Source organism: Centruroides sculpturatus, unplaced genomic scaffold (assembly GCF_000671375.1).
Source record: "Centruroides sculpturatus isolate CEXI.00-Female unplaced genomic scaffold, Cexi_2.0 scaffold510, whole genome shotgun sequence".
NCBI classification, from domain to species: domain Eukaryota; kingdom Metazoa; phylum Arthropoda; class Arachnida; order Scorpiones; family Buthidae; genus Centruroides; species Centruroides sculpturatus.
Genome location: NW_019384743.1, coordinates 486929 through 499617, shown reverse-complemented (window position 1 = coordinate 499617; position 12689 = coordinate 486929). Strand labels below are relative to the sequence as shown.

The window sequence follows — 12689 nt, the reverse complement described above, 5'->3', positions numbered from 1 at the left end:
AGAATTCAGAATTTCCATCAAAGTAGGTAGATCTTACATACAGAACTGTAATTCATTATAAATCGTCATGTTAATGTTAATAAATTACGATTTTAAATTAATGCTATCTTATATTGTAAATAGTGTATTAAAATCCTGAATTTTTGTATTTTTAAATATTTAACACCATGAAATTCTTATTTATTATGAAACTTTGGTAACTGATAGTCTAGTTAATAAATGTACTTCATCCTATCTAACTATAAATTAAATTTCGCAGAATAAATCTCTTAAATTAATTAATTTTAATAAAAATAAAATGTTTAAAAGACTAGAGATTGAAGAGAAGCGAGTGTAAACATCGCCTTGACACTGACCCTCGAAAGAAAGTAAAAGCTCGGTACTCAGATCAAGGACTCAAAGCAACAATGTCGTCAGACAGGTCTGGACAGAGCAACAGTCACTCAGGGTTAGCAGCCGAAGTGGAAGAAGATGGGGGAAAGAAAGGGGAAGAATCGTCACGCATGGACGAAACGTTCCGTGTTGGTACCCTTGTTGACGAATCAGAGCTACGGAAAGAGAAAGTTAGTAAGACTACTTTGGATCCTCAAGGGGGAACGGTTGCCTGGTCATCAATCCCAGAGAACGTTCGGAGAACTCATTCGTCTTAGCAAATAGAATTAAGAAACTTTCGTATTTGTGGCCTGGCAGTAGGCCACTGTGTCCATAGCGGGTATTCCTGTGAACACCTACTGGAAAAGAAGGTATGTAGGTTTATTTGTAGGGGTGTAAAAACAGCCGCCAACGTGGCACACCTTCGTTTTCTTTAGTAGGCCTACTAATTAGCTTAAGGGTATCTAACAATCCTGCACGTTACGAATGATAGAAAAAATTAATAGGACTAAACAAATAACCATATTTATAAAAAGGGACATTATGCTATCTCGGATAAACTCGAAAATTCTTACGAAAAAGCATGTTATTTTTAACTATAACACTAAACCTAACCATAACGGATCTCGATTAGTATTTAACACGAGAGACTAAATAATAAAGATCGAGTAAAGTTTACATCGTATCATAATTCTAGATAATAACAACGTATATTCCAACTACGATGGTATCAATATGAAGGACAAGTTGTTATCATCAATTTTTTCTTCAACCCTAATATTACTCTCCCAACAATATATGACGTTTCCAAACATTTTTGATCCGCCTCACTCTCTTATTCATTCCTTTATCTCAAAATCAATACATTAAAAAAACTTCACAGATAACTCGTTTCTGGCGCCTCTTAGACTTTTAGTTTGTGTAAGTAAACATTTTCTGCAAACTTTATAAATATTCCATTGTACATGGACACATTATCGAGTTTATTATTGTATGCATTTTCGTTTTTTCCTACATCCAAGCAGGAGCTTATATTTCAGAGAGAAACAACAGGACGGAAGTCCTTTGTTTACAAAATTTCCTATTTAAAAATGAAATAATTAGATCTAAGTTATGATATATTTTAAAAATAAAGCTAAATATAATATAAAACCGAATCTAAAATTAGATTATCTTACCTTGACATTCGTTTCGGGTTCTTATGGTACGATATGCACCGATTAATACTTACTCAACAATTCATGCACCGTGTGCAATATCACCATAAAATACCATAGCGGTTAAACTTAAATTGCACAGAATCTTCCATCTGAAACGACTGTTAGTACTTTTGGAATAAACTGTGTAACCTCAAAGGTTATTTCAAGTCATTTAAATTTACATAACGTTATTAAATCATATATTTATTAATATATAAATCTTATTTGATCTAGAAATGTGTGAAAAAAACTGTTGTAATTATTATGTAATTTATAATTTATATATTTTATGTTACTAGACACGCAATTCCGAGCGAAATCCATTAAGATTTATATATAATCGAGGTGATCTTCATATGTTTACATTCTATTTTTCAAGTTGTAGTAATTGTATTTGTGTACAAAAGCCTTTTATATCTAGCGAATACATTTAAATAAATACAAACTATATTATCATTCATACAAATGAGATTTATCAGGTTCATCTGATACGGAATGCTGATCGATAATGATACTCATTGTTAAGGACATACAGACTATTAGGTCAATGACGTCACGGCTTTCTAAGCCGGTAGTTCACGTCCCTCACGTTCTCATTTGCATCCTCTCACGCCAGTCACATGATAAACATTATGGTCGTTAAAAGGTGCTGTTGTTTATTTATATTATCATTATTATTATTATTTTAGATTTAATTTCATATTATAAACTCTCCTTTTCTTTTTCTTTTTTTCTATTAGATGCTGTCTTTTCAACTATTTGTAATTTTATCGTTTTTTATTTTTTTAACAAATTCAGAAGAAACTGGTAAGATTTTAAAATGAAATCATAGATATTAGCGAGGTTACGGCCGAAGTTTTCATCTTTAAAACGTGAACGTCGAACGTCTGAGCCGCTATCTTGTAAGCGGCGCTCGACGTTCGACGTTCACGTTTTACAGATGAAAACTTCGGCCAGAACCTCTGTATTTAGTGATGAAATAGCGAGTGAAACATTAAATTTCTTTTATAGATGGGTGTCAACAGGGGGAAACTGAAGTATATCTCCTAGCTACGAATCTAAGATTAGACACTCCAGTTTATGGGCAGTCATTTGGTGATAGTCTGACCGAATGTGCTGAAAGATGTCGTTTAGATAAAAGGTGCCGTTCCTTAAGTTATCTAAAAAATTCCACTGATGCAATCTGTCAATTAATGGAAGCCAACATGGAAACAAGTAAAGTCATACGGCAGAAACCGTTATCTCCTGTTCAAGGAATTAACTTTTTACAAAAAGTTTGTTATAAAGGTTATTGAAACTCTGAATTTTTTTAATGTAAATTATGTGTTACGGTAGAATATATTAAAGTTTTTTTCACTGATAAGTTTTCCATTTTCTCAGGTGCTTGCGATCGTTTGTTTGTTGTGGAATGGATTCAAGGAATGAACTTAGAAAACAGCACTACTAGAATAATAAAGAATGTTACTCAAAAACAGTGCATCGAAGCTTGTCTGTCAGAAACATCATTTATCTGTCGTTCCGCTACCTTAGATTCATTAACATCAGAATGTCAACTTAGTCGTTACGATCGTTTCAATCGACACAAATTATTTAAAACTACAAAACCTTTCGTGAATTATTTTGATAATACTTGCGCCTATAAATGGGGTAAGTATAATTAATTTTATTTTCAATTATAATTTTCAAGTTATGCAATGCAATAGAGAGGTTGCGGCCGACGTTTTCAACGTGAAAACGTGTACGTCGGACGTTCAGCGCCACCTTCTTGTAAGCCTAGAAGTTTGACAATTGCGTTTGAAACGTCGAGCATGATTCCACTGACGTTCCAAACGCCATTGTCAAACGTCTAGGCTTACAGGAAGGCGGCAATAAACGTCCGACGTACACGTTTTGGCGTTGAAAACGTCGGCCGCAACCTCTCTAATAATAAATTCTACTTTAGAGCTCGTACATATATATAAATATATTTTTCAGGAAAATCGGGTTCCAAAGCCGAAATTCTCCTGCTAGGAAACGTTGAGCATCCATATGTCATGTCTGAATATCACGGAATATCTGTTAGTGAATGTGGTGACCTGTGTTTGAGGAACACAAAATTTCCCTGTCGTTCTTTTCTCTCTGGTCGTATATCTGGTCAATTGTATTGTGGACTCACTCATCAAAATAGAGAAGGACTTTTACAAAATCCAGGAACGTTCGAACCTTCTAAATATCTAAACTACTACGAACTGGCTAGAAATGTCGAAGGTATTTTTAAATTTCAGTATTTATTTTATAGTAATGAAAACAGTAGCATGACTACTTGGGTGGTAAAGTAGTATTTGCCTCTAGGCTTATGACACTTGAGCTATAGGGGATCATAAAAAAAAGAAAAATACACGATAACCCACCTTTTGCCTTCAGTGCTACATATATCTTGTTACTTAACTGCCAAAAAATATAGCTAAAATCTATTTTCTTATCTCTAAGCTTTTATATTTTTTAATAAATCCTAAACTCGTATGATGAATTATTATAAAAATTTAAACTTTTATAGCTTGTGACGAGACGGATATTCATTACGAATTAATATCAGGAGCCATGTTAGACGTGGAATCGTACATGGTAACTTTAGATATATCTACAGACGAATGCTTGGATATATGCAAATCGGAAACCATGTGCAAATCAGTGTCGATTAATTATAATTTAGGAAGTTGTCAATTTACTAGAGAAAATATTCGAACTGCGTTAGAAGCCAATCTTCTTCCTAATTCGAGCTACAATTATTACGAGAAAATCTGTTTGCCAGGTAAGCTAATAGAGGTAATTATTTTAAGAGTATAGGAGGATGTATCCTGATGTCAAATATTCTGTTGAAGGCATAACTGATTGCGAGAGACCTTGGGCTATTGAGAGAGTTAAAGGCAAAGAACTAACGGGCATCGATCATGTTAAAACTATAGTTGAAGCCAATACAAGAGAGGAATGTGAAGCTGCCTGTTTATCTCACAAAGAGCCATTCATCTGTCGTTCTGCCGAATATCGTTATCAACTTAGCGAATGTCATCTCAGCCCCTACAGTCGATATACAACAACAGAGAAAGGAGTCACTCTTGATGTATCTAGATCATCAGTAGATTACTTAGAAAATAACTGTGTTAGAGGTGAGATATAAATTTTGTTTGCACAATACAAAACTTATCTAGATAGTAAGGTAGAATTTTTATGATGAATTTCTTTAGCTATGTTTCTATTTTCCATCAGAACCTCGAGGTTTCTGTAATACGAAGTACATTCCTCGCCATCAAATGCTGCTTATTGACAAAACAATATCAACCAGGTCATTGGACGAATGTCGTGACATGTGCCTATACACGGCTGATTTTGTCTGCAGGTCAGCTACATATCACTCGAAATCAAGATCATGTGAACTCAGCCATCATACTAGAAAGTCGGCGCCAGAAGGATCTTTTGTTAGATCGCATACAAGGGATTACGTTGAGATATCGACCTGTTTTGATGGTAAAAAACAATTATTATTTATGCATAATTACAGCTATGCTAATAAGATTTACACGAATTAAATCGATGCATAAAACTCGGCTTTCAGTTACGATTGAATAACATTTATTATTCTTCTAGCAGAATTATTAAAATCTTTTATAGAACTTCACGTAGATCCGGTTGGAGTACTGTTACAAGTAATGAACTTGAACTAATGCATTAGGCAGATGTCTATCTTGCACGATCTCCAGACTTAAAACTGATGCATAGGCCTATACATAGAAAACATCTTAGAACTTCTCAATAAAAATTCCCAATTAGTTAATTCAAATCGAAATCACAATAGATATTTGTAATAAAATTATAAGCATTAATTTAAATGCTTCTTTTTTGAAAATAAACTTTTAGGTTATATTTCACAAAATAATAGTGCTTCAGATTAAATAATTTACTTATTAACCACGTTTCCCCGCAATTAATAAGGGCGTATTTAAAAACTAACCAAGCAAAAAATGGAATTAAGTGAAAGAAAAAAAAAGTACATTTAATAGATTTTCCTTCTTCGTCATTAATAGAATTATCACATTTAAACAATTTCTAATGCAATCCAATATCCGTAATGTTTTCACTAGATTTTATCTTATCAATCGTTTCTGGTGGAGACAATAGATGATCCCACGAGTTCAATGTTAGGAGTCAATGCACCTGAGAACACATCCCTTTTGCTTCTTCCCTAGGGGTTCAAGTAGGGATGAAAAAAAAATAACAGGTGCAGAAATTAATGACTGTGATTCTATTGCTAGAAGCGAAACTGTAGATTAATTATATTATTTCGTTATCTATGGAATGAACATTGGACTGTTACTCATTCTCTATGATCATTTTCGAAGTACAGCTACACTAATTTGACCATTAATCATTTTGTAAAGACATTTCCATATACTTCGGTTTAGTACAGGTGATTTATTAATAATTAATGTTATCTTACTTAATTTACAGTAACTGTTCATTGTGATTCCGAGACCATTACTGCTAATGTGAAATCCAACATGCTCTTTAAAGGAAAAGTCTACACCAAAGGAAATCCTTTAACGTGCAGTTTAGATATAAGCAATAGCATGGATTTTGCATTGCCCATACCATTATCGGGAAAAGATTGTGGTACTGTTAGCGAGGTAAATTGTTTTTTATATATATTAATGCTTAATAACATTCTGAATAAATTAGAAACTTTAATTACGTGAGGTAATGCATTATAATATTTTTACTAAAGGCATGTTTAGTTACTTCATCATAAATCAATGTAATTGTGTAAAAAACTTGTATAACAATCTTGTATGCTTGTAAAATTTATGTAATAAGCATGTACGAGGTATATGGTCATGCAATTTATTCACCTAAAACATCATTCGACTATGTGTTTAGAAGTTTCGTGATTATGGGTGTGATTACAAATAAATGTACCTTCATTCATTGTTTGTTCCTAAAGAATATGATAATTTAGTATATAGAATATCCTGAATATAACCGTTATATATATATATAGACTATATATTTTTATTACAGTTATTATTTGTAATATTATTATAACAGTATTTTAAAAGTGACGATGCTCTTCTTTGTTGATAATTCATTCTTATGAGTTACTATTCTTCAATTTGTATACATGCTATGCATTCAACATCTTTTATCTTGTATGTAAATAACTTCTAATCCATCACTACACAAAGGCCTCTCAACAAACTTAATGGATCAGTGGACATTTCAGGTTCAAGGTCGGAGCCATGCCTGGATGGGTTTTCCCCCAATCTCTTGATATTTGCATTCACTGTTGGATGCTTACCCACTTTAACACAAACGACAGTCCATTTGTAACCGAAATTTAGCTCTTTTTAAATAATAAATGATCGATTTTCTCGTATAATATAGATAAATAACATTAAAGCCATTACGATTTAAATTACAGATCGATAGGAATAACAATATAAATCGCTATTATTAATAACTAGTTTTTATCTTAACAATTATATCGCATCTACTGTTCATCTAGATAGGACCCTTAATAATTACAGGATCAATAACATTAATCAGACAAAGGTTAATAACTTTATTTATATCTGGATAAAAAGAAAAACATTTAAATTTTTGTTAAAGCTCATTAAAAAGATAAAACAAAAGTTTTACTTTCCTTTAAATAAATTACAGGTTAGATTTTATAACGTGATACAACACTCGAAATTAGTAAACTTATAATCAAAAGGCTAGACTACAATGCTTAATTATAAGAAAAGAGATCACATATTTACGATAATGATCAGATAGTCATAAAAAAATATAATTATCTGATACAAAAATTATAAAAAAAAGAAAAGAAAAATTGACTTCCAGTTATATATTTTTTGTAGAATTTGGTTTATAACTAAACATATATATATGGAAGACAAAAATTATTTTTGGATTATTCTATCCAAAATTGTCTATTATTTATTATATAACTGTAAAAATTTAATATATTTATTTGTACAAAGTTAGGATTCTTTTATATAATTACTAATAAACGTTCCATAAATTTCTTTAACTTTTTTCATAAATCAAAAGCAATTGTTAATACAAGTTTAAATAATATAAATATTTCTTCTGTGTAATGGTAATGACTTTTGAATGAACTAATACTTAGATCTATCTATTTTTAGGTACTACTAGTCTACTAACTTTATTTCTATATATAACATGCTTGCATTAAATCTCCATTTATTTATTCTTCCATAGAAGATAGAACTTCACTTAATTTCTCCAATGTTGATATGGATTTCTTCAAAATTCTTTAGAAGAATAAATGAAGATTACTAAAAGCTCTTCCATTTTATCTTAATTTTGATTTGTGTTTTATCCTCCATCCTAGATTGACTTAAAAACAATTAAATTAGCATCTTCTATAATTTGATTTCTTCTTTTCCTGTTGTTCTCTTCCTTTATGATTAATACTAAATGTAAATTGAAACTTGATTTCTATCTAAAAACAATGTTTCCCATAAAATAAGCTCTTTTTCTCATCTCTGTACATTATTTATTTCTAGTAATAGAACTTATTTTTCTTTCCTGGAGACTCAAACAGATCTTCATCATCACCAATGTTATCTTATTTATTTTCCTTATTAAACGAATTAACTTTTTCCTTATACTAAACTTATATATTCATTATTATCTATCTGTTTTCCTATTCTATACATTTTTCTATATTATTAATCGAGAACGAATGACTTGAAACATACCCAAACGTCAGCTTCTTATTTACTTTAGAGATAAAATAGAATTATTGTATTATTATAGTAGTGCAGGTTTTGTTTTTCAAACTAGAAAACGGGTCATTATCCGTTCAGAAATTCTTACTAGAAAAATTACAGTCACGCGTTCTTTGCACGATAATCCTTAATTAGCGCAATGGCAATTGACCCTTTAAGACTGACAAAAGAAGATTTAAAAAAAAAAAAGTAAAAGTGTCCAGCTACAAATTCACTTTTTACATATGTTGCATGTTAAAATATAAATTGACTTCTAAGAAAAATGTTTAGAAAAATATTTTTTGTTGTTTATTTGGTGTTAAAGGATAGCTCTTTGTCAAGTGATATAATATATACTTATATAAATCATCCATTTACTTTAACTAGTACGACTTAATTATTATCTTTAGAATAGAGATTTAGGTTTAATTTAACCTTTCAAAAGATGACAAAAATTAAGTAGAATAATGCTTAAATGTTTACTAACTATCGTAATTTTATTTATTAATGAAATTTATTTATTTAATTAATATAGGAAGAAGGAAAATTCACTAATGTGGTTGTCATTCAGAGTAACGATCACGTTGTTACGTCTATGGACAAAGCAATTGGTGTGCATTGTTCCTTTCATGTCGGAAATCAAACGGAAGAAACAGAAGTTAATGTTACGTAAGTAACTTTATAAACATTTTAAACATTTTAAATATATCTTTTTATCTTTAAGAATGTAATCATAAACATAGAAATTGATAAAACAAATTAAAAATTTTCTATATTTTTATACTTCCAGTGGATTAAATAGTACAGATCACACGCGTGGATCTCCTAATCTTCCAGATTTATCTTTACATATTGTGGATATGAAAGGACAGGAAAGAGAAACAGTTTCCTTAGGTGAACTCTTACGTGTTCAAGTTAGAATGTCTAACGAAGGTAAAATATATGAAATTAGTTGTTTATTTCATTATTTATATTACATAATTTGAAAATAAATCATGTATTTTAGACACTTACGGTATATTCGTCCGAAACTTGGTAGCTAAAGATGGATCCGGTGGAAATAATCTAACATTAATAGATAATACTGGGTAGGTAATTTTTAAATATATTGATTTAAACATCACTTTTCTAGCTAAACAAATTCTTCGTTTATATTTTAACATAAATATTACAATTTATTCTGAGTTCCATCTGTTTTTTTTTTGTTTGTTTGTTTGTATGTTAATAGTCTAGACTACGTGCTAAAATTAATCTTAATGTAAATGAAGAATAAAGACTTTTGTTTGTTTACTAATTAATTAGGAAAATCTATTTAAAAATGGAAAGTTTTAGACAGATTTTTCTAGTGTTTAAATTATACTAGAAGTATACCGAGAGAATTCATTATTCTTTACATTATTTTTACGCTTTTTGATCTTTAAAAACTTTGAACTTGACCTACTAGGAACAAAGATCTTTCCAAGTCTGTGCACCTGTCACGTCCTTGAGAGGAAAATGTCCTTGGAAAGTTCTCCTGCAGGGATAATTGTCTTCATTCAAAAATAAAAGCTTTCGCATTTCAAATGTCATCATTAAATAGGAATTATTCGAAATTATTGTCGATCGTCTTTCTTAATTACTTACGCCTATATGAAATTACACCTTGCAAAGTATGAAGTAAATACCTATAAAAAAAGAAGTGCTTATCCAGCTTTTTCTGACTTGTTTTACAGTGTAAGCATATATTTAACTATTTTGTTTACTTTTGACTTTTATAAAGATGCCCGGTCGAAGTTAAAATGATGAGAGAAGTTAGAACAATTGACCCTCAAAGTAAATCCTTAGAAGGTTATTTGGAAGCATTTACCTTTACAGGAAGCAGTGTTTTAGAATTAGAAGCTGAAGTAGAAACATGTTTAGAGAATTGCAAACCTGTAAGCTTCTTGATTGTTTAATGAACTTAAACAATTACTTCACTTATCTAAATATTATTCGTTTTTCGAATCAGGTTCTCTGTCAAATTCCTACTGGAAGGCGTGAAGATGATATGGAAACAGTATCGTCTTTCGGTCGTAGGAAACGTGACTTATCATCCGAAAAGTTCGGAGAAGTTCTAGCAACAACAACACTGACTAGAAGTATAGGTGTACAAGATAACGAATTCGGTATTGGAAAGCCGTATTTTGAAGCTAACTACGCTGTACCAGTTACTGCACCTTCTTTCTCAGGTTTGTTATAATTAACCACGGATTGTTTTAATTAAAATTATATTATTATATATATATATTTTTTATAAATTTTAAAATGCAGAAAATCAATTATTCGAAGACTTTTATCAAAGACTGCCCGACGACGTACTGTTTTGCTTCCAACCAACATTATTTGCTTTGATAGGAGGATTGTTTCTGTTTGCTGAAGTATCTGCTATGACTGCTTGCTTGGTTTTGGTCTGTAGGTGGAAGAAGGGAGATGGAAAAAATCGCACCTTATCTATATATTATGCCAACAGCATAGACGGATCGGAAGCTTCATCTACGTGACGTTATCTTGGACCATCTTTCAATTCAACAGTAAATTACAGCGCAAAGATTAGATATTTTTACACAGAAACTAGTCTTTTTTTAAGACTAAATACTCTGCTTTATTATAAAATTCCTATATTTGTATTACAATAAATTTAAAATTCTTAAAAGAAAAGATAATTGAAGCTCCAGTTTAATAATTAAATAATCAATTATGGAGCTTGATATGTTAACTGAATTAGAACTTATTACAGTTTAATTTAATTATTTAAAAATATTAAATTATCAAAAATAAGAAAACATACACTCGAATTTATTGTAAAAAAGTATGTTCGATACTTTTCCTTATCCTATTAATAATATCAATGTATATTTAATAATTGTTGCTGAATATTTGCCTTTCCAACGAGACTTTCCTGTTATGAGGGAAAGTTAACTATTTTTCTATCTCAATTAATTCTGAGGATTTCACCGTATTAATTGCTGAAATCCTTAGAGTCAAATTGAATAATTTGGTTTTGGTTCACCTGGTTTTTGATCGTAGATGCCACGAAATAATGTAAAAAAATGTGTTGCATGTACTGTACAAAATAATTTATGTACGAAAGATTGGTGAAGGCAATCTTTTTGTAATGTTTTTATCATGTGAATTAAAATAAATGCTGTGATATAAATGTTACTGACAAATCTTAATTACATCTTCATACATTTTTAAACAATTCTTTAGTGTACAAGATCCCCATAACACTGTAGATAATTCCGCGTTATATGAATTCCATGTTGTACGAGTCACTTATATTTTACAAATACGTGTGCAGGGCTGTGAATGGCTCACATATTTGTAAAATCTAAGTGACTCGTACAACATGGAATTCATATAACACGGAATTATCTACAGGGTTATAGGGGGGTCTACTGTATGAATATTATAAAAGAATAAATCTTCTCTTAGAAATTATACACATTTATATACTTGCTTTTCTAATTAATTATAAAGACAAATTACTAAATTATATATATATTAAAGAAAAAACTTTTATGAATATTTTAATATAATATTCAATAGGTGTTGTTTTGCATTATTTACGTTTCATTTCGCAAATTACAGTCGGCAATTTATTTTAATGGAATTAATTCATTTATATTTATTTCTATATTAAATATAAATTATTATTATTATTATTATTAAATGTATGTCATTTAAAAGCAAAAATTTCATATATTAATTATCTCCATTTACTTTAATTCCAATAAATAAAATAGTTTAGAGATAATAAAATAAATTAATTCAAAGCTTCATTTATGTAAATTAGTATATTATAAATAATAAATACATTCGTAATGAATGAATAATGGGTATAATTATACTATACATATATAAGGTGCATTATTTATAATTTTGTACTAAAATATAATATAATTTAATAATTGAGAATTTATTTGAGTTGCAAAAGGATTAAAAAAAACAATTAAATTTTATATTCTATAAAGCAGTGACGATACTACATTAAACACAATACAGTACTGTCTTTGTAGTACAATACTGTACGTATCTAAACGCCATCTACTGAAAGAAAATAAAACTAAATTTTCTATATTTTATTTATATTTTTTAAGTTAATTTGTTTTTAATTTTTTAAAATAATTTTAAGAATGGAAAATTTATTTAAGAATTTTAAAAATAAAATTTGGGCGATACTCTAATAACTTTTTTACATTATTAGAATAATTATTGTAACGTATATTTTATTTTTTAATAAAAAATGCAATACACATATAATGTATCTTATGAAATATATTTATAAAAAACTATATTTTAATTAATTACATTAAATGAAAATTCCTTAAAA

General features: G+C 29.6%; 1 protein-coding gene across 1 annotated transcript in view; it reads left to right on the top strand.

Annotated features, from left to right (window-relative positions):
- The window catches only part of LOC111628413, a 21137-nt gene extending 9576 nt beyond the window's left edge, over positions 1-11561 (top strand). Inside the window, exons 8-22 of the mRNA XM_023372187.1 lie at positions 315-563; positions 2312-2378; positions 2583-2858; positions 2952-3218; positions 3546-3818; positions 4108-4362; positions 4433-4717; positions 4818-5075; positions 6057-6232; positions 8874-9007; positions 9129-9271; positions 9345-9426; positions 10098-10251; positions 10326-10545; positions 10628-11561. Of these exons, the coding sequence (XP_023227955.1) occupies positions 315-563; positions 2312-2378; positions 2583-2858; positions 2952-3218; positions 3546-3818; positions 4108-4362; positions 4433-4717; positions 4818-5075; positions 6057-6232; positions 8874-9007; positions 9129-9271; positions 9345-9426; positions 10098-10251; positions 10326-10545; positions 10628-10857 (3069 nt within the window). The 3' untranslated portion in view covers positions 10858-11561. The remainder of the gene's footprint in view (positions 1-314; positions 564-2311; positions 2379-2582; positions 2859-2951; positions 3219-3545; positions 3819-4107; positions 4363-4432; positions 4718-4817; positions 5076-6056; positions 6233-8873; positions 9008-9128; positions 9272-9344; positions 9427-10097; positions 10252-10325; positions 10546-10627) is intronic.
- The last annotated feature ends 1128 nt before the right edge of the window (positions 11562-12689 follow it).